The sequence below is a fragment of the Doryrhamphus excisus genome, linkage group LG12 (assembly GCF_037039965.1).
Source record: "Doryrhamphus excisus strain RoL-2023G ecotype Guam linkage group LG12, RoL_Dexc_Guam_v1.1, whole genome shotgun sequence".
Classification (NCBI taxonomy): Eukaryota; Metazoa; Chordata; class Actinopteri; order Syngnathiformes; family Syngnathidae; genus Doryrhamphus; species Doryrhamphus excisus.
Genome location: NC_136368.1, coordinates 17,928,855 through 17,947,086, shown reverse-complemented (window position 1 = coordinate 17,947,086; position 18,232 = coordinate 17,928,855). Strand labels below are relative to the sequence as shown.

Here is an 18,232-nt window from a genome sequence, read left to right as displayed (position 1 = left end):
TATACATAACAAACAAAACAAGGCACTTGTGCGTACAATTTCAAAATATTTTATTATTATTAATAATAAAGAACCTACAATAATACTAGCACACATAAAAAAATCTATAAAATCATGAAATCAATTTCCAGTTCATCTGAAGTGGGTAAAAGATAACTGCTTATTTCGTCATTAAATCGTCATCTCAGATATATCTTTCACACATTCTTTATGTTTTTAGACACATAAACATACGTGTCCCTGCTCAATAGATTCGGAGCTGTGGTATTTCAGTAAAAGCAAAATTGGCGACATCTGGTGGAAGAGCGAGGTCAAAGCAACCTATGTCACTAAACGGAGTGAAACATTTCAAAGCAGGGTAATTCAGTAAGTCAGACACAAGGTTCATTTAACATCTTATCCTCAGGGTTCATTTAACTATGTCTACAGTTCTGTTGACCTTTGGAGAGAGGAAACAAGGGCAGACTCCACTTCGCAGCACAATCGTAATGATCAAAATTTGTTTAGCATATTAAAAAATATGTTACATTTTTAAGTTTTTATTCAATACATTTTGCAGAAATTTCTACTTCTCGCACTTTCCTTCACCCGCGAGTGACCATTTTTGTTATTGTGCCGCTTACGGAAATGACGTCATTCATGTTTGTGGTTGGTTAAAGCTAAAATTACTTTAATTACTCCATTGTTGCAACGCCACCATTGTTTTGGCACGCGCACGACAGGCTGTGAATACGTTGTCGTGTGGGAATTATCGCCTTAGAAAGCCAAAGTGTACCAATTTTTTAAGACAAATGTGCGTTTGATCACTGTTGGGCCATGTTTATGTACAGAGTAACAATCTTTCTGAATGCTAGCGTTAGCACTTTAGCAAATGTCGACTGAAGCAAGAGATGTTCCCACATGATCACAAGGTATCCACACAGATTGCTGGTATGCTAGCTGTGAGCATGCTCACTATTAGCATAGTTAGGATTTAATTTCTTATTACTTTTATACCTGAGTAAACTTTTATATGACTAAGTAATGGTTAGTGATGGAAAAATAGGTCACAAGTCAGTGTATCATAAAACAATCTTGTTGATAACACACTGCATCAAGATATAGACAAGTGTCTGATATTTCACAATGGTTAGATTAAAGGGTGTGAAATAAATACACAAAGCCTTACTGAACCTGTGTTCAAAATCAATACAACAATGAAGAAATACGTTGCAATCCACTTCTGTTTGCTTGCACGACTTCTTTCCATTGGAGATAATGGAGACGCCTACTTTCCAAGTACATTTTCTTTTGTTAAATCTTAATCCAAAAGCTTGGAGTGTTCTATCCGTGTAATGGTCCAGTCTGGTGCCACTCCTTTAGTGAACTCCCTTTGAAACCTGCACAGGTCATTCAGTTCAATCCAACAGTAAGGAACGCAGGAGTCCATATGTTGCACACTGTTTATACTCACTCATAATTTGCAGTTAGCAACCTCTTGGTTTGTGTTTCTGCCTCACCAAGCGCCACCTGGAAGATACGAGTCCCTTCCAAAGTGTCGTCCGGAAGCTGTGCGCTTGTCAGATACCAGAAACGCATCAAAATACTTACAAACCTTCTCCCTGGAGAAACACATACACATAGCAATTAGCCAGAGCTGGTAATGTTTAGAAATGTGTTTATTGTCTGACCATTGTCATCGTAGTAGATGCCAACATCTCCTGGTGTGGTGTACATGACCTCATCGGGTTCAGCAGACAGTGCGGTCTTGTACATCAGTGGCAGTAGGCTGCACTTCTCCTCCAGCTTACCAATTAACTGCCAAAATATGACACATATATGTTTTATTTATGTAGCGATACATTCAAGGTGAAATATCAATTGATTTAGGCTACATCCAGATATGTTTGTTTGTACAGTGCATGTAAATAAATGGAACAGGAAGTGTTAAGCAGGTTGATGGTATAAAAATCTTGCCAATGTTTGGGTGTCACACATAAACAAGTACATCCTTACTCACGTCTTTGGCCACCAGCCCATCAAGAGCATCAAAACGGCACTGAGAGAGTAGTTTTGAAACATGACAGAAAGCCTAAAAGACACAGGAATAAAATGGTAATGACGTCATCATCTGCACGAAATTACATAGTAGCTCAGAAACATGCTGAAAAAGTATTTCCATCAATAATAACACAGGAATAACATGTGAGTAGTAACTCAGACCTGTTTCGCCCCTTGTGTAAACTCGTTGATGTTGAAATCTGAATCAAAATAGGCTCTGATAAGAAAGTAGTAGATACGCGTTCGTATCCAAATGAAAGGGTTTGGGATACCGACGACCACCACTTTCTGATTGTGTTTTTGTTCGCCTCGGTCGGGGCTGTACGCTCGAAAAGACACCCCCACGCCACCGGGAGATAGACAAGAAAACGGCGTTTTTTTCCACCGTTTTAGGCTGACACTTTCGTTTTTTACAAAGCGACAAAAGCCGTTTAATGATGACAACCTATGGTAACCCCTTAACAGGATGAGCGACATCTTGTTTTACTGTTTAGGTTTTCCTGTCCGTCGACATTTATCTTCCGACTACTTTCGTTTGTTGAAAATATATTTTTAAAGGCAAAAAAATGTTGGAAATAGTAAATCAATTCAATAATAAAGGCATGTGCGGATTTACACATATTTTAGGGTCCACTGTCAAGTCAATTTTCATACATGGCTTATTGTTACACCGGAACAGCTTTTTCTTGTATTGTTGTTTCACTGGGGAACAATATATATGTAACACAAATGTAAAGCATGTATTTACATATGTTAGCATTTGTGGGAAATGGCGTCTCAGAAAACAATACACGTTCCAGTATTTACAAACGTAGATCGGGATGTATTTATGCAAGATATTTATCCAGAGGTAATGTGTTTTTTTATTTTTACGATGTAGTTACAATGCCGTTTGGTGATGGCGTTTAAAGTCGGAAAGTTGAAAGGCTATTCAATACAAATATTAGCCATGAGCAAATATGCTAAGTATTTTTATTCGTTTATAAATATACAGGACAGTAAGCATACACGTTTTTGTTTTTAAATATTCAATATATACAGATAACACGTTTTACATATCCAGTACACGTAACGTACATGTTTTACAATGTCCAATAGGCGTAGAATGCATGTTTTTTTAAATGTCCAGTACATGTAACAGTGACTGCAAATATGATATAATATAATATAGCGTAAACCAGCCGTGCTGAGGGGTGTATGTCTGGGGCCATGTGTGGACAAATGGACTGTGGAGTATCTTGGACAAAAGGGTGGAGAAAAGGAGGTGAAGATTCATGTTTCCACAGTGCCACAGATGAACTTCTTGCAGAAAAACTTTGTGTACAGGTGAATTTAAACTATTATTGTCTTCATTTATCTCACGTTCTCTAAAAGTGTTATAAGCTACCAATGCTTCATGTTGACAGGACACTTCCATTCAATGAATTTGTGAAAAGGACATCTGAGAAGAAACACTCGGACTTCTTCCTGTCTGAGGTATGTAAACATTTATAGTAGTAGTAGTCTTTTTTTGACTAATTGAATAAAGATTGTAATAACATTGTCTTATTTTAGGATGAGAGCTATTACCTTCGATCTTTGGGAGAAGACGTTCGAAAGGTATTTCGGCAAATCCAACTGTTGAGATCTTTCATGCAATCAGCTGTTTGTCTTTGTAGGAACCTGCTGATCTGAGTAAGCAGTTCCCTGAATTAGCAGACGACTTCCACGTCCCGCCTTTCTTTGACGCCGATCAGTTTTTCTCCAGTGTCTTCCGCATCAGCTCCTGTGGTCTTCAGCTGTGGACACACTACGACGTGAGTGTTGCCTCATGAAGAAAGCATGATGGGAGCACAAATGAGGAAGTGGATTGTTGTATTTGTTAAAATGGTTCATATTCCGTTAGGTAATGGATAACCTTCTGGCTCAGGTGACAGGGAGGAAAAGAGTGGTTCTCTACAGCCCCCAGGATGCATTGCACCTTTATTTGAAAGGCAGGTAGACCCACAGGTCATGTGATATTTATTTGGCTGCACATAACACCAGAAGGTCTGCTGTTTCCTGTTTAGGTGACAAGTCAGAGGTGATAGAAATTGACTCGCCGGACCAAAATGTGTTTCCCGACTTTGCAAAGGCAGTGCGATACGAGTGTACGCTGGAGCCTGGAGATCTGCTCTTCATTCCCGGTGAGACTATCCATCCATGTTTTGAAAAGTTAATATTCCAGAAGTGTCGCTGTCCTCCGCAGCGCTGTGGTTCCATAATACCCTTGCACTGGAATTTGGCGTTGGCGTGAACGTGTTCTGGCGTCAGCTGCCTGTAGACCGCTACGACAAAAAGGACTCTTATGGTAACAAAGACCCAGTGGCTGCAAGCAGAGCCCTGCAAGCCCTGGACCGAGCACTGCACCATCTGGATGAACTACCACCGGAGTACCGTGACTTCTATGGACGTCGAATGATTCAGCAAATACAGAAGCGGACATTCGTTGGCTGTCCATCAAGCACAAACACAACAGCCAGCAGTCCATCCATCAAACCTGCATGACAGTTTATGTTGGATTCATGGAATATGAAGAAAACTGACATACTAACACCAGTATTCTTTAAAGTACATACAAGTCATATCGGAGTGGGGATCCGCACCGGGGGACGCAAATGTTTTCAATCCCTGGGGATTGGAATTTCTATTATTTATCTGTGCTGTACAGACTGAACTTGAAACGGAAACCAGCAAAATGCAATAAAATGGAGAGCAGTGAGAGCATACAAATTTGTGATCCTTATTTCTAAAATCACAAATACTTCAACTTGCTGATATAGTTCATCTTCAAACAGCTAAAATAATGCATAAGGCTAAAAATAACCAATTACCTAAAAATGTCATCCAATACTTCTCTACAAGAGAGGAGAAATATGATCTCAGGGAAGAAGTACATTTGAAACACTTCTATGCTAGGACTACGTTAAAAAGCCATAGCATTTCAGTATGTGGAATCAAACTATGGAATGGATTGAGTAAGACCCTCAAACAATGCACAACGATGAGCCAATTCAAGAAACAATACAAGCAGTTGATGTTTGCTAAATACAAGGATGAAGAGTCTTGAACCAGTCATGATGTGCTATACATATCACTATATTGACACTTACTATGGTACCCGTTATGTCATTGGATGCTCATATCACCTTGTACTTCGGTACGGGGTGCATTATTAAAAAAAACAAAAAAAAAACCTTAAACTGTATTATGGAAAGCAGGAAGTGAACAAATGTACAGTTACTGATTGTAAAAGTACCAGATGGAGGGGTAGGATTTAATAAGCTTTGCTTCTTCCTACTCCTTTTGGACATGTGGAACTGTGAACTGATTATGTGATGCATTCAATTGCAATCTGATGCATGTTCAAATGGAATAAAACCATTACCATTACCATACATGACAGCACGTTTGCACTAAGTAAAAATACTCAAGTAAAACAAACATTTACAAAATGATGTGATACAGTAGAACATGGATTAAGACAATTATGTTGGCTTATCAGTCATTCATCTAACACATCCTCTCCAGGGTCACAGGTTATCTGGAGCCTACCCCAGCTGACTTTTAAACAGCCGCCTTTCCACAAGAAAAGATTTAAGTACTACACATGCAGGTACACAACATTTGACACTTTATTGCACAAAGATTATCCCTTTGTTTTTCATACAAACAAGTTAAAAGCTTTGTAAACAGTGAAGCAGCATGTCCTCAGTGTCTTTGACGTCTCCTGCGTTCACCGCTCGAGTCCTTGTGGTCACATTTGTTTTGGTGAATCTCAGCAATCGCGTGTGCGCACTAGAAGCTTAAATAGTCATGTATGTTGGAAGTACGGTAAGGTATTAAAAGCATAAATAGTGTGTTGGAAGGTAGTGCAAGATACCAAGAGTGGCTCAAAAAAGGTCACAAATCGGCTCCTTGCCGGATGAACGAGAGAACTGGAAGTCATGCTGAGAAGAACACATGAATAGTTAAACTAATTGGCTAAAAATACACAAAAATATGAGCGTTCGTTAAGAAAACACACAAAGCATTCATTCACTGTCAAACATGGTGGATGGACGGACGTTGAAAAAATTTGTGAAGAAGGCAAGTAGATGATTGGAGGCAACCAGCAGAGGGCAGTGCAACAGGTGATCTGTCACATGACAGTGGCATTGTCACGTTGATTGACAGTTCGGGCCTAAGGGGCTTTCTGATGGTGAAAACACATTGTTTGTGAAGTGTGGACCATGCAGGAGAAGGTAGAAATCAAACACTTTGATGACTTTAAGCTATGGACTTTGGGCCATGCCACGGCTGGACTTGATCTTCTCCAGTCTTTTAGTGAGGTGGCTGTTGTTGGACTCGAGTTCATCGATCTTGTCCAAAGCTGAGCGCAACTAAAAAGGGAGAGAAAATATGCAATAACGATATACTGGGAATACCGGGAATACTGGGAGGTGTCACAACAACAATGTACCTCTCGCTGCAGCTTCCGTTTCTCCGCTTTCAGATCATCTTCCACTTTTTCCGCGCTTTCAGCCGCTGACTTGTACCGCGTCACCTGACCCTCGAGTCTGCTCACCTGCATTAAAAACAACAAATAAAATGAAATGACACACAAAAATATATCAATTTTATATTTTCACCTTACATTTTGTTCTAATGCAGTCACTTCTTGTTCTGCCTTCACGAGTTTGAACTTCATGTCGCTGATTTGCCTGCTGGAATCCCCTGATAGAAATCCTCACGTGATGACATCACATACAAAAAAAGACACAAAGATGTCTTACAAGAGCAAGAGGTCTTACTCTGCAGATCAACCGTGTTGGGATCGTTGCCGTTTTCCACGATGTCACCATCAGAGCTTGAACTGCCGTCGATGCCGTTTTTCTGGCTCTTTTGGCCCAGTTGGGCTTTTAGGTTCTTTATCTGAAAACATCATAATGTTGCTATAAAAGCCAGTACTATACTAACATAGTTTATTATATCTTTTCATGGGGCATTCAGCTTGTGTAACTGTACATTTATTAATAATAATAATAATAAATGTTTATTTTTTTTAAATTTGTATATCGCTTTTCAAAATACTCAAAGACACTTGGAGTTAATAAAAACAAGTAAACAGAGTAAAATATACGTTAAAATACAACATTATTTTGTTTATGCACAGTTAAAGCGGGGCGGGGCACAGCACTCAATAAAATATAAAAAGTATAAAAAGTTAAGACATTAAAAACAGATTTAAAGAGATGGGTTTTTAGTTTTAGTTCATTTAAATTAAAACTAGGGATGCTCTGATGAGTCGACCACCGAACGGCAAAAGCATGTGATCATAGCGTAGTGATGTCACAAAATCCAATCACATGTGGCTCAAGGTGTGTTTGTGATGTCATGCCCAACAGAACTAAGACAATGTGGGAAAATAGTTGTAGACACACTAAATATTATCCATACTTAAATACTGTATTGTATTTCATTTACAAAAAAAACATGCTAGGTTAATTAGCGACTCCAAATTGTCCATAGGTATGAATGTGAGTGTGAATGGTTGTTTGTCTATATCTGCCCTGTGATTGGCTGGCGACCCGAGTGAGGATAAGCGGTAGAAAATGAATGAATGTATTTCATGCATGACATAGTACAAAGTACTATAGTACTTTAGTATAGTACAAAAGTACTATAGTACTGTAGTACTTTAGTATGGTACAAAAGTCAAGCTCAGACGGGGTACTTATATATTTTTTGGGGTACTTTAGTATAGTACAAAAGTACTATAGTACTATAGTACAAAGGCTCATACAGAAATTGATTTTAATGTGGAAGAACAGTACCGGACCAGGCAGGACCAGTACCCTATTAAAGTCCTTTAAGATGAATTTAAGGCCTGTCATTGTTCATGCAAAAAAACAAACAAAAAAAAATCATACCTGCTCTATCATTTTTTCTCGCTCGTCCACTAGTTTCCTGAGGCGAATCTCTGGAAAAACAAAACAGATTTCAGAGAAAACAATACTTGGTAAAAAAAAAAAAAAAAAAAAAAATAGAAATGTAAATACATGCAAGTAATGCAACAAAATAAAAATAAGTAGTAATATATCATACCAGGAGTGGGTGGAGCCAAAGGCGATGTGAGGGGACTGGGTCAGATGCATGCATAGTGCATCCAAGGAGGGGTGGCGGAGTGTGAGGGAGGTCAGTTAACATGCACAAACTCAGGAGAGGAGGGCAAACAGACAATATTTAACAAAACATCAGGCTTAAGGGAGGACTACAGGTTGGAAGGCACCTACATCAAAACATTTCATCATCACCACATTAACTATTTGCCTTTTAATTATGAATCGATACAATCGTTGAGTGTTTTAGACCCAAGAGATCCTGCTAAGAAACTTAAATAGACAAGAATGTTTATTCTAAAAAAATGGAATTAGCTATCATTCAATGTTTTGATGCCATATTTAAGTCTATGGTAGATGTTCATAGGAGTTCTTTTTGGCCAGTTGAGATAAAGATTAGTGTGTCTCCATCCATCCATCCATCCACAAGGTTATGCTGGAGCCTATCCCAGCTGACCAGCCAGCCAATCGCAGGGCACATATAGACACTCACATTCATACCTACGGACAATTTAGAATCGGCAATCTTTTCGACGTTCTCATTTGTCTGTTAGACCATGTCTTGGTCCTCATGTACTTTGACCTGGACTCTCACCACCACAAGCCTTTTCTGCTGTCTATTAGCAAGTAAAAAGAAGTACAGTCGGTAGAAACCCTGTTCTGTCCCGCTGGGTTCTTGTTCCATCCTAGTCTCAAAACACATAGAATTGAAGAAGACTGTTGGGTTAAACATCTTCATGCATTCAACAAGTTGCACGGTGGACGAGTGGTTAGCACGCAGACCTCACAGCTAGGAGACCCGAGTTCAATTCCACCCTCGGCCATCTCTGTGTGGAGTTTGCATGTTCTCCCCGTGCATGCGTGGGTTTTCATGCTAGGTTAATTGGCGACTCCAAATTGTCCATAGGTATGAATGTGAGTGTGAATGGTTGTTTGTCTATATGTGTCCTGTGATTGGCTGGTCACCAGTCCAGGGTGTCTTGCCCGACCGAAGACAGCGGAAATGAATGAATGTATTTTTTCATTACATATTGATTTTAGGCTGCACGGCAGTTGAGTGGTTAGCACGCAGACCTCACAGCTAGAAGACTAGAGTTCAATTCCACCCTCAGCCATCTCTGTGTTGAGTTTGCATTTTCTCCTCGTGCATGCGTGGGTTTTCTCCGGGTACTCCGGTTTCCTCCCACATTCCAAAAACATGCTAGGTTAATTGGCGACTCCAAATTGTCCATAGGTATGAATGTGAGTGTGAATGGTTGTTTGTCTATATGTGCCCTGTGATTGGCTGGCCACCAGTCCAGGGTGTCTTGCCCGACCGAAGACAGATGGGATAGGCTCCAGCACCCCCCGCGACCCTCGTGAGGATAAGCGGTAGAAAATGAATGAATGACCTGGATGACTGAGATCTATCTTTATAGCAATTTGTTTTTGGATTTATTAACTATGACATAAATGGCTGAATGAAATGTACTTTCTCAATGTTCAAATGACTTTCCAAATACAACACACAGAAAATATTTAAGTTAAACATTAATTAAGAAAGAAAATATGTCCTGCTTCATGAATAAAATATCACACTGTATAAATCCAAAGACTTTTTATTTGAAATGATAAACTAAGTCATCTTGCAGTCATCTTTGCCTTTGCTTTTGCCCTTCTTGCTATTTTTTGGTTGCTTTTCGGTCACTCGGTTGCGTCCCATTTTGGCTGCACTTAAATCTCCCTGCGGTTGTCCAACATCATTTAACGCTTCTTCTACTGATAGAACAGTAGAAGACACTGCTTGAGGGGGGGGCTGGTCTTCACTTGTGTTTTCTAAAACACTAAACTCCCCAGCTTTGCTAGGCGGCGTGTCTTTTGTAACAAAGATTTGCTCATCCGTTGCGTCAATCTTCTCTTGCTGCATCTTTTCCTTCTGGTCTTCCGCAATTCCCAAAGCCTCCACATGGAGGTCTTTGTCTTCCGGAGCTACATCCGCACACACTTCAGGATCCATTGGCTTCACTTGTGAATTTTCTTGTACTACTTGAAGCTTAGTTGGACTCGGCGCCAACATATCGCTGAGGACATCAACACCCACCTCGACTTCCTCCTGCTGGGAATTTGGAATGGTTTGTATTTCTACAGCTACGTCTGTGTCCATGTCATCAAAATCAAAGGACTGCCCTTTCTCGTCGTCTTCGGAATGCTCCTCGTTCTCCTGACTTGTGTTATTGGTCTTTGACTGGTTTGGAGCTGTGGATTCCCGCAAGTGTTCTTGGTCACTTTGGCTATGTTTGTGCTCCTCAAGATTGTCTGCAGACCCTAATTTCTCATCGCTAATCTGCTGCACAATCTGTGGACTTGTAGCATGTCCTGCTTCTTCTGGAGAACTTTGTGTCTGCACCTTCATGTCTGATGCAGCAGGATCAATTTGATCGTCATAAAGCTGTGGTTGCCTTTCCATAAAATGTTCGGCTTGAGTCTCCGGAAAGATTTCATCTTTGTCAAGGTCATGCGATGATGAGTTCTCTGGCTTGACTAAATCTAGAAATTCATTTTCCTTCTTACTCTCAGATAGTTTGGATTTTTCGTCTGACACATCATGAGGATTTTGAGATGAAAATGATCTTTCGGATTCTGTCTGTTCATCCTTTTGGTTTGTACAAGTATTCTCTAGCAGGCCTTTGACGGAAAACCCAATGAGCATGTCACTGTTTGAGTCCGTGGGAGCAGACGGCTTAGATGGTGACTCTGGGCATTGGGCAGGAAGCGCCATAGTCATAGGCTCCATAGGTTCAAGAGTAACAGTTTTGACAGTGTCATCTGAAACATCAACTATGTCAAGGCTTTTAGAGGTGTTGGTACTAACAACGTCAACAAGAACGTCAGAACTCTTTATAAAGCCTTCCTCTACTGTCACAGATTCCAAAGTTTGTTTCATATTACGTTTATCTGCACTGTGGTGACTTTGTGTCTGACTGAGTTGCAAAGTGAGAGAAATGTTTTCATCTTCTAACGTTACTTTATCTGCTTCCAAATGATCATCATGTTGAATTAGATCCATTATTGATTCTTTGGGGTTTTCAACATTTGACGTTTCGATGTGTTCCACTTGCTTTGATTTATTAGGTTGTTCGACATTTGAGACTTTAATATGTTCCACTTGTTCAGTAATATGTTGCTGATCGGTCTCTTTGATAACCTGATCTGTGGATGATTCTTCAATGTGTTTAAAAATGTGAGCGTCACTGCTACATTCGGTGGCTGATCCGTTGTCCTTGGGAACTGCTTCTGGTTGGATGCTTTCTTGACATGTTGTAGTAGCTTCCTTGTTGTCCTTTGGTTGACTTCTTTCCTCCGTGGGCCTTCCTTTCTTTTTGCCTCTCCTCTTCTTTTTCTTCTTTTTCCCAGGATCGTTAGCACCCCGCGGTGGAGCCTTTGTTAGTATTTCTTCAACGTCATCGTTTGCCTCAGCACTTTCAGTTACACATTGGAGTTCAGTATTTGATACACCTAGGACAGACTCAGACTCCGAGTCTTTCAGATTTTCTACCTGGGGACATAATTCTGAATTTTTTGTATATTTTTCTTGTGTACAGGATGGTGGACATGATTCTGAATCTTTGACATCCTCTTGGGAACATGATTCTGAATCGTTGGCATCCTCTTGGGGACATGATTCTGAATCGTTGACATCCCCTTGGGGACATGATTCTGAATCGTTGACGTCCCCTTGGGGACATGATTCTGAATCGTTGACATCCTCTTGAGGACATGATTCTGAATCGTTGACGTCCTCTTGGGGACAAGATTCTGAATCGTTGACGTCCTCTTGGGGACAAGATTCTGAATCGTTGACGTCCTCTTGGGGACAAGATTCTGAATCGTTGACGTCCTCTTGGGGACATGATTCTGAATCGTTGACGTCCTCTTGGGGACACGATTCGGAATCGTTGCCATCCTCTTGGGGACACGATTCGGAATCGTTGACATCCTCTTGGGGACACGATTCGGAATCTTTGAGATTTCCTTGAGGACATGATTCTGAATCGTTGACGTCTTCTTGGGGACATGATTCTGAATCATTGACGTCTTCTTGGGGACATGATTCTGAATCGTTGACGTCTTCTTGGGGACATGATTCTGAATCGTTGACATCTTCTTGGGGACATGATTCTGAATCGTTGACGTCTGCTTGGGGACAAGATTCTGAATCGTTGACATCTTCTTGGGGACATGATTCTGAATCATTGACATCTTCTTTGGGACATGATTCTGAATCTTTGAGATTTCCTTGAGGACATGATTCTGAATCGTTGACGTCTTCTTGGGGACATGATTCTGAATTGTTGACGTCTTCTTGGGGACATGATTCTGAATCGTTGACATCTTCTTGGGGACATGATTCTGAATCGTTGACGTCTGCTTGGGGACATGTTTCTGAATCGTTGACATCTTCTTGGGGAGATGATTCTGAATCGTTGACGTCTTCTTGGGGAAATGAGTCTGAATCTTTGATGTCTTGTGTACACGATTCAGAATGTTTGAGATTTCCTTGAGGACGTGTATCTAAATTAATGACATCTTCTTTTTGGGGACATGATTGCAAATCTCTTCCATGTCCTTCGTCGGAGCATGATTCAGAACGTTTGCGATCTGATTGTGTTTTTGATGAAAGACTTTCATCTATGGTTCTGTGTTTGTTTGTCTCCTCAAAGATGTCAGTGGAGTTGTCTTCAGTAATATCTGTGCTTGTTGCTACTTTCTGTTCTAAATCTGAGTTGACTTGTAGGTCATTTTCAGTACTTGTGATTTCTTCGAACTCAGAGCCGAGAACTTGTTCATCAAATACTTTTGTGATTGGAAGTTCATCAGCTTCAGCCTGACATTCCAATCTTTGGCCACCATTGATGTCTTTGAGCAGCATTTTCTGTTCTTCTGTTCTTCTGCTACGGGATTCCACTAAATATGAACAATCAGTATTAGACAACCTATCAGAGCTCAAATGACCGGTCTGGGCTTCTTGATGCTGCTCTTGATCCACCTCTTCCTTGCCACTACTTCTCAACTGAGTCTCCACTGAGCTTCCTGAGAAATCATGAAGAGCATACAGTGATACACCTGCACTTGAGACATCTTCAAGAGTAACCTTGAGTAGAAGAGCAACAGCGAAAGTCAAGACAGAGCACCTGGGTGAATCTGCATCGTCAAGACGACCAAGGAAAGAGGTGTAATGGAAGGCAGACAGAACACCAAAAGGTATTTTTGGATGACGAGAACATGTGAGTGATACCAGTATCAGTGCCAGTTTAGTGGTGGCGCCCTCTGATTTACACATTAATTGCACCGCATGATACCAGCAACGCATACATCTTATCTGGAGATATGAAATATCTGTATATTGAAAATAACATCTGATCTGACCAAGAGTCTCTCTGATATTATTAGCTAGCACTATTGTTCAGAAGATGCAAAATAATTTGGGTAATTTCAAATTCAGGAAACTTGGGGTATACTCACACCAGGCCAATTGTACCGTGCTTGGGCCCACTTCACGCCTAAAGTATGTTAAGTGTTGTGTGAGTGACATGGGCCTGGGAATAATAGCATGACGCACCCACACATCCATGCAAACAATGTAGCTGAGTCATATGACTATAATGTGATTGGCGCTTGCAAGTTCAATAAAGACAACCTAAAAATAATCAAATATAGTCAAATAGGGAGTCAGGGAGATTTCTATGAAACAGCAAAAAAGAAGCAACATGACCAGAAAACAGGTTGTAACGCAAATGATCAGTGTGAACACCGGCCAGGAGAGAGAGGGGGAGTGAAACCCGGGTCCATGACAGCACAAATGGACTAGTGTGAGTATGCTCTTATGAACATAATTCCTCTTTAAAAAGGTAGGTGCATATCAGTGTTAAAGTAAGAAGCAAAAAAAAGAGCTGAAAGTGGGAAAACTGAAGAATTAATTCCAAAAAGTAATGTTGATCAAATTCAAATTAATTTTGTAAAAATATCACAAATTGAATACAAATAAGTGCAAACCTTTTTTTTTTTTTTTGGAGAAACTGACTTGATCATTTTGGAATTAAAATCTTCAGTTGGGTTTCTGCAAAGCCATGCAAAGAGGAAGTGTTTTCCACGGGTGTGTTTACCGAGCATGCTGTTCCCCTCTGCTGGGAAAGTGGACGATTCCTGAGCTGGTTGAGGAACAGAGTCTCCGCTGGTGCCGACTTCTGTTTCTGTCTCACCAGCACTGCCGTTGATGTTCATATCAGGTCCCAGTACTATTCCATGTTTCTGGAAACAACATTCTCCAATGTAAGCTTCACATGTTAACTTTCAATGCAATGTGAAATGTAAATTCTCATGCATTTATGAAAATACTTCATTACTTAATAATCACACAAATGTAAAAGTTTAAATTACTGATTTTGTTTACTTCACCAAATTGATATTCTTACCCATGGCTGTATGTTTTTGTGTGTTTGTAACAGCCAGACAGATGCTAACATAATGTGTGTATGTGAACTAGTTTTGTACCACTTCATATATAAGTTTATATATAAAGTTGATATTAATAATGATGTCTTGAAATATATGTAACTTAGCAGATTACAAAAAAGTCCCTTTAAAATGTGGTCCGCTCATCAGCTGATTACCTTTAGAATATCTTTTAGCTTCACAACCTCTTCTCTGAGCTCATCTCGCTCAATTCGGATTGCATCAGTGTATTCTTTCTGTCGCTCTAAGGCCTGAGCAGAGCCCCGAATTGCAGAACGGAGGAGAGTGAAGCATGTTGAAGAAGTTACAAGGACAGAAATTGAGAGCAGTGAGGTCAGTTTCATGCAAATGAGACATCTCCACCAATTCAGTCAGTACCCCAATTTTCTTATCCTTCCACTCCACTGTCTCCTGTAGGTCAGATATGTCTCTAGCAAAACCGTCCTGTTTCATACGCAACTGACGGATCTCCTGAAGCAGGAAAAAGGTAGACAGGTGGAAAAAAAAAAAAAAGAAAAGCTCATGTGTTTTGCAGGAAAGGAAAAGCTGTGAAGGCAGTCTCGGCATGCAAGTTAATAATTCTGCTCTTTTTCCAGCCCGCTTTGAAACATTGACCCTGTAGGGTAAATACTTACATTTAACAGCTCCTCGCTTTGTTTCAGTGTTTCTTTCATTGTTATCAATTGGAACTGAAGCACACTGTGGGCATGCTTCTCTCGCTCAAATTCCTGTGAGGAACAACAGAGAGTTTGCTTTTATCAAGGAATTCTGACTCCGCTAATAACATTGTAAAAACATAATGCAGCATAACCAATTTGTTCATTTGTCAAATATCGTTTATTTGGACCTCATCAAGTGTGGGCTGGTGACACCGCTTTTTCTTACTAGAACTGTGGACGCTCAAAGGTTAAGCGGCATGTTCAATGCAACTTGTTTTGCATTAAGGTGATACACTAGGCCAGGGGTCAGCAACCCACGGCTCCAGAGCCGCATGTGGCTCTTTAACCTCTTTGTTGTGGCTCCCTTCACAATGCTGAAGTATTTTTTTTAACACCCAAATGGGGAAAATACGCATCTTTGAAAAAAATCTGACCAAAATTCCCTCCAAATCTGGCAGTTAATTAAAATTTTGGGAGACTCGCAATTTGCTCTGAATGTGAGCATGTCACTGCTTTTTTTAAATTATGTTTTGTGGCTCCAGTCTATTTTTCTTTAGTGAGCCAGGGGATAAAATGGCTCTTTTGATAGTAAAGGTTGCCGACCCCTGCACTAGGCTAATACAGACCACTTGGAAATAGGTTAACTGCTATAATTGCCTAAAATCATACCTTGACCTTCTCCTCATACTCCCGCCGGGACTCAGACAGGAGTTCCTCTAGTTCCATCAGCGAGTCCTTAAGCGTATCCACCTGGTACATGAGGTTGTTCTTCTCATTGTCCAGCTGGGCGTTGGATACCATGGCCTTACGATACTTCTCTTCTACTTCTGTCAATGCATCCTAAACCAACATAGACACAATAATGTACAAACTACAGCACACATTTTTTTATTTCATTTTTCTCCATCAATAAACTTTCAGGATAAACAAAATAGTAGGAAAGCAAGACATGAAAAGAAGCACAGCCACTAAATGGGAGGTTAAGAATGCTAATGCGCTAGACATCAATACAATGAAGATAGGGACAACATTGGTTTACCCCAAGTACTAAATCTGTGTACAATTACAATGTTGAACAATACAACACACTCCATAAGCCTACAAGCTTTTGAGAAGGTTCTTTTACTACCTTAGCTTCTTTTAGGTTCTGTGTGTACTTGGACTCCACATCTTGAATTTGATCCTTCAGTTCATGAATTTCCTGGTGAGAAGAAGCAGTGTGGAGAAAAGCATGGAGGACATCAGACCAGCTGAAGCAGGAAGGTGGAGAAAAAAGGTGTGTGCAGAGAGAAAGTTTGGATTTTTGCTGAGAGCAGTTTTAAGGTGTATTTTCAGCCCTGTGTGCATTCTGATAGTGTAGTGCTGTCCAATTCCATATAGTACACCAACTATTGTATATTTACCGGGAATTATGATAACAATAGTTATCTTCTGCAGAAGCGAGTTCAGTAATGGATTTGTGACAGCACTACGTTGTCAAAATTCACGCAAAGTACACAGTGTACACAGTATACTATATACCGTATATACACTCAAGACACTGTCCCCTTGATTTCTGCTTTACAAGTGCATTTCTACAGATTGCATAGAATAAATAAAAAAAAAAACGTCTTCACATACCTTAATTTCTCTCACTGCAGTCTCGGCATCCACAGTTATGGCAGTCTCTACACTTCCTCTCCGTGAGGAAGACCCGCCGAGAGAGGTGAGAGTCGTTGCTGTTAATGCAGAAGCTGATCTGGAACCCTGAAAAGAAAGGTTGAATAATTTAGAGCCATGCCAAGAAATAAGTGGCGGTATACTACAAAAGATGCTGATCCACTTACTTTCTCAAGATAATCCTTGTCATCTGCCTGTGGAGGGAGATAAAATACAATTAGAGCAAACTCTGGCTGACAAGTAGGCCACAGGGCCCTGGAGTGACTATGCGAAAAGAAACATAATTCTGTTTTTTTTTTTTTTTATGGACATTAAGAAATAATTGTCCTAAATATGCCATCTATGCAACAGTTAGTACACAACCTCAATCTAATAACACTGAAATTTTACACATAATATAAATCAACCAGTGACAACAGCATTCCTTGTTTGGTTAAGTGCATGCGAGGAAGAACAGGAGGCTAAAATGGCAACCAAGCAGGAAATTGCCTCACAAAGGCCTTGGCCTCCTGCGGGTGGAAACAAGACTCACATCAGAAAAATCAGGAATAGTAACATCGTCCAGATCCCTGAGGAGGCCACCACTACTTGCTGAGCTTCTTAAATAACTGGCAACAGAACCACAGTTGTCCTAGATTGGCCACCATGGGACGAAACACAACAGACAACCATTCAAATAAAGTCAACATATGATCCACAATATGGAAATATCGTAATTGAAAACATTTTTCTACTGTCTTTTTTGCTGTTGTTGTTTTTTTTTCATCTGTAATGAAGAACATTTGTGACATAAAGCTTGAATGAGCAACATTGAGTCGGTCAAAGTTCAATAGGATAAATCAAACAAAGTGATCAAATAAACACACAAAAATTGTGACTTCTAAAACGTGTGCATGATGTTCCGTGATGTGCACAACAAGCATCTAAGGCTGGGGTAGGGTGGGAGGGGGGGCTCACCACAGGGCTGGTGCGGGCTGAATTGGCCCTGCTGGATGTTCGGGAGTTGGAGCGGTGGTAGCTACTGTACTCTAAAGACTGCCAAAAAACACATGGTTACTGCTACCCAAATGGTGGAACATGCACATACTCACACTAACAGAGTAGCAGGTGCAGTAGCAATATCACGTCAAGTACCAGACACAAGAGCAGGCTCAGACAACAGTACTACTACTAATTAGGGATGGGTACCTTCACGGGTACTGGTACCCGGTACTGATTACAGTCACAATTCTCTGTACTTTTGAGTGTGTTTATGTGCTAACA

General features: G+C 40.4%; 3 protein-coding genes across 4 annotated transcripts in view; 1 reads left to right on the top strand and 2 right to left on the bottom strand.

Annotated features, from left to right (window-relative positions):
• Positions 1-63: 63 nt before the first annotated feature.
• maip1 (matrix AAA peptidase interacting protein 1) lies at positions 64-2,541 on the bottom strand. The gene is made up of 5 exons (XM_058081377.2): positions 2,203-2,541; positions 2,000-2,071; positions 1,671-1,797; positions 1,454-1,601; positions 64-1,379 (listed from the first exon to the last, which is right to left on the bottom strand). The coding sequence occupies exons 1-5, from the start codon at positions 2,515-2,517 to the stop codon at positions 1,301-1,303; spliced, it is 741 nt and encodes a 246-aa protein (XP_057937360.2). The 5' UTR covers positions 2,518-2,541; the 3' UTR covers positions 64-1,300.
• A 208-nt stretch (positions 2,542-2,749) lies between these two features.
• tyw5 (tRNA-yW synthesizing protein 5) lies at positions 2,750-4,798 on the top strand. Of its 2 annotated transcripts, none has more exons than XM_078795433.1 (8): positions 2,750-2,890; positions 3,212-3,366; positions 3,447-3,516; positions 3,595-3,639; positions 3,699-3,836; positions 3,950-4,013; positions 4,089-4,205; positions 4,268-4,798. In XM_078795433.1, exons 1-8 carry the CDS (start codon positions 2,810-2,812, stop codon positions 4,564-4,566), a joined length of 969 nt encoding a protein of 322 aa, XP_078651559.1. In that variant the 5' UTR covers positions 2,750-2,809; the 3' UTR covers positions 4,567-4,798. The 2 variants fall into 2 exon arrangements, with proteins under 2 accessions (XP_078651559.1, XP_057937357.2); XM_058081374.2 differs by having other exon boundaries at positions 3,926-4,013.
• Positions 4,799-5,679: 881 nt separating this feature from the next.
• Positions 5,680-18,232, bottom strand: part of lrrfip1a (leucine rich repeat (in FLII) interacting protein 1a) — a 29,308-nt gene continuing 16,755 nt past the window's right edge. Inside the window, exons 12-26 of the mRNA XM_078795432.1 lie at positions 17,927-18,004; positions 17,502-17,600; positions 17,137-17,163; positions 16,931-17,056; positions 16,440-16,511; positions 15,980-16,150; positions 15,287-15,379; positions 15,030-15,122; positions 14,810-14,902; positions 14,303-14,447; positions 7,971-8,020; positions 6,852-6,972; positions 6,695-6,774; positions 6,521-6,625; positions 5,680-6,440 (exon numbers count right to left, since the gene is read on the bottom strand). Coding sequence (XP_078651558.1) covers positions 6,333-6,440; positions 6,521-6,625; positions 6,695-6,774; positions 6,852-6,972; positions 7,971-8,020; positions 14,303-14,447; positions 14,810-14,902; positions 15,030-15,122; positions 15,287-15,379; positions 15,980-16,150; positions 16,440-16,511; positions 16,931-17,056; positions 17,137-17,163; positions 17,502-17,600; positions 17,927-18,004 — 1,461 coding nt within the window. The 3' untranslated portion in view covers positions 5,680-6,332. The remainder of the gene's footprint in view (positions 6,441-6,520; positions 6,626-6,694; positions 6,775-6,851; positions 6,973-7,970; positions 8,021-14,302; positions 14,448-14,809; positions 14,903-15,029; positions 15,123-15,286; positions 15,380-15,979; positions 16,151-16,439; positions 16,512-16,930; positions 17,057-17,136; positions 17,164-17,501; positions 17,601-17,926; positions 18,005-18,232) is intronic.